The sequence below is a fragment of the Protomyctophum parallelum genome, assembly GCF_964188405.1.
Source record: "Protomyctophum parallelum genome assembly, chromosome: 3".
Taxonomy (NCBI): domain Eukaryota; kingdom Metazoa; phylum Chordata; class Actinopteri; order Myctophiformes; family Myctophidae; genus Protomyctophum; species Protomyctophum parallelum.
The window spans coordinates 57,359,831-57,362,218 of record NC_139698.1 but is presented as its reverse complement, the minus strand read 5'-3'; the positions used below and the strand labels follow the sequence as shown (position 1 = coordinate 57,362,218).

General features: G+C 46.6%; 1 protein-coding gene across 1 annotated transcript; it reads left to right on the top strand.

Annotated features, from left to right (window-relative positions):
- Positions 1 to 1,693: 1,693 nt before the first annotated feature.
- Positions 1,694 to 2,104, top strand: LOC310855742 (histone H3.2-like; the record flags this gene model as incomplete). The annotated part of the gene is made up of 1 exon (XM_083760865.1): positions 1,694 to 2,104. The coding sequence occupies one exon, from the start codon at positions 1,694 to 1,696 to the stop codon at positions 2,102 to 2,104; it is 411 nt and encodes a 136-aa protein (XP_083616991.1).
- Between the last annotated feature and the right edge of the window lie 284 nt (positions 2,105 to 2,388).

The following is a 2,388-nucleotide window of genomic DNA, read 5'->3' as shown; positions in this document are numbered from 1 at the left end:
ACCACATTTCCAGCACTTCACAATGTCACATTCTTTCACCTGGTGAAATCTGGACTGGCAGATATAGCATCTCTGTATCTGGCCTGCATACGTGATTTTCCCATTGTATGGCCCCAGGGAAATGGAGTTAGGGAGGTCTACGGGTCGCCCGTCACTGCCTGGTTTATGCAGTTTGACTCTGTAGCGTCGGACCCCATACCACAAGCCAAACTCATCCAGGAGCTTTTCCACTGGGCGCAAGAGTGTGCAGTACCTGCTCAGGTACTGCTCGATGTCATAATCCGCTACTCTTGCCGTCCAGAACTTGATCATGACAATGAGTGTGTCGACAGGCACCGAGGAATGAAGTTCAAAGTCCTTCCACTCGCCCTCTACAGATCTGTCTGCAAAAAGGGTGCTGAATTTCCGCAGGGAACCTTCACGGTGGAAAGAGAGTTCAAACTCTCTCCTGTTTGGTAGGGCAATAAAGGAGTATATTTCACTCACTTCCATCCACCTAGTTCTGAGCAGATACTGTCCGACCACGCTTCTGCTCGGAGGCTCTCCATGTCCGATAAAGCGGATCCGAGCCCAGTGCCGCCCTGTCCGGTCTCCGGGCTCGGACCGTGGGTCCTCCCCCGCAGGGGGCATTTCCCCCTATATTCGTGCTTTCTGTTCACCGTTTTTTTTTTTTTTTTTTTTAGGTGTCAGATATGAGAGAAATTAGTTTACAGGTACCGCAGACACCCCCGGTGCCTGCGGTTTTATAGTTCAGAGGACTATAATATTATCCTCCGGTCTTTCCTCGGCCACTCATTTTGTAGTAGGTTAGGTTTATTCATTTTCTAGAATAATAAGCACTCGAAGAAATATGCTGGAGTAGAGGCGTGCGAGACCTTTTATACATTCAACGTAGTACATTCTGTGTGTGCGGCTGTGCGCCCCACCAATCATAGAGACGGATGAGAGCGCGGGGGTGCTAGGGGTGTGATCGGTTCCTCCCAGTCAAAACTCTGACTCTTCCCAAAGACGGAGGTTCTTGACCACACGTCTCTCAGAGCAAGTGGGATAAAATATTATCCATGCAATATGACACTAAATGTAGTCTAGGCTAAATTTACATAAAGTATGTACATACAATTGGCGTTTAATTATGCTAATAATGATGCAGTTTAGGGCGGCAGGCAGTCAGCTTTAGGTGGGGTGGGGTCTGCTTGGTTCTTGCCATTTTTTCTCTCTTTAAACACGTTGTTGCAAAAAGGGAGCAAACTGCTGCATTCAAGTGCAAGGCACATTTTAGTTCATCATCATCATCACTTATGTGTGTCAAAAGCACACAAGTGTCCAAAGTTTGACCACATTCATATGTTGTGAGTGTTAATTATGTATTAAGAGTAAGACAAGATATGTCCCCATTGTTTTTAATTTGTAGATTTATTTATTTATTTGCGCTGTGTCATACAAGATAGAGCGATGCATTTTATTATTTTCGATATGCAGTGGAAACTACTATTCCATAGTATTTATTAGCTATTAAAGCAGCAACGTTTGTAAAAGTTTCCCTCCAATCGGTGCCAGTGATGCATGGTACCTCCCCAAACAAGGAGGTTCCTGACCACTGACTAATCAGAGGACGACGGCGTCTCCGAGGCGCTAATAAAAGGCAGTAGTTTACTCTAAAATATTCTACTACTCAGCTTTAATAGAAGAAGCTATGGCAAGAACTAAGCAGACAGCTCGTAAATCTACCGGCGGCAAAGCGCCCCGAAAGCAGCTCGCCACCAAGGCAGCTCGTAAGAGCGCGCCGGCAACCGGTGGAGTGAAGAAGCCTCACCGTTACCGTCCCGGTACAGTGGCTCTGAGGGAGATCCGTCGTTACCAGAAATCCACCGAGCTGCTCATCCGCAAGCTGCCCTTCCAGCGCCTGGTGCGGGAGATCGCCCAGGACTTCAAGACCGACCTGCGCTTCCAGAGCTCCGCCATCATGGCTCTCCAGGAGTCGGCCGAGGCTTATCTGGTCGGTCTGTTTGAGGACACCAACTTGTGCGCCATTCACGCCAAGAGGGTGACCATCATGCCCAAAGACATCCAGCTGGCCCGTCGTATCCGTGGAGAACGTGCTTAAACAAATCCGTCACTGTCACAACCCTAAAACGGCTCTTTTAAGAGCCACCGAATGTGTTATTAGTGTGGTTGCCCCAAAAGGGGCAACCAGACTCTAGTAATTGTAACACTTTATTATTATTATTATTATTTTTATTTTTATTATTATTTCACAGTAGTCTTTTTTTTGTCGCTTTATACCTCCCACACTGTACGCTGTACGCACTTGAGCCATATGTCAAATTGACCGGAAAAATCGGGAATCGTGTGCTTGTATTTTGTTAAGAGAAATGTTGTATAGTTTAA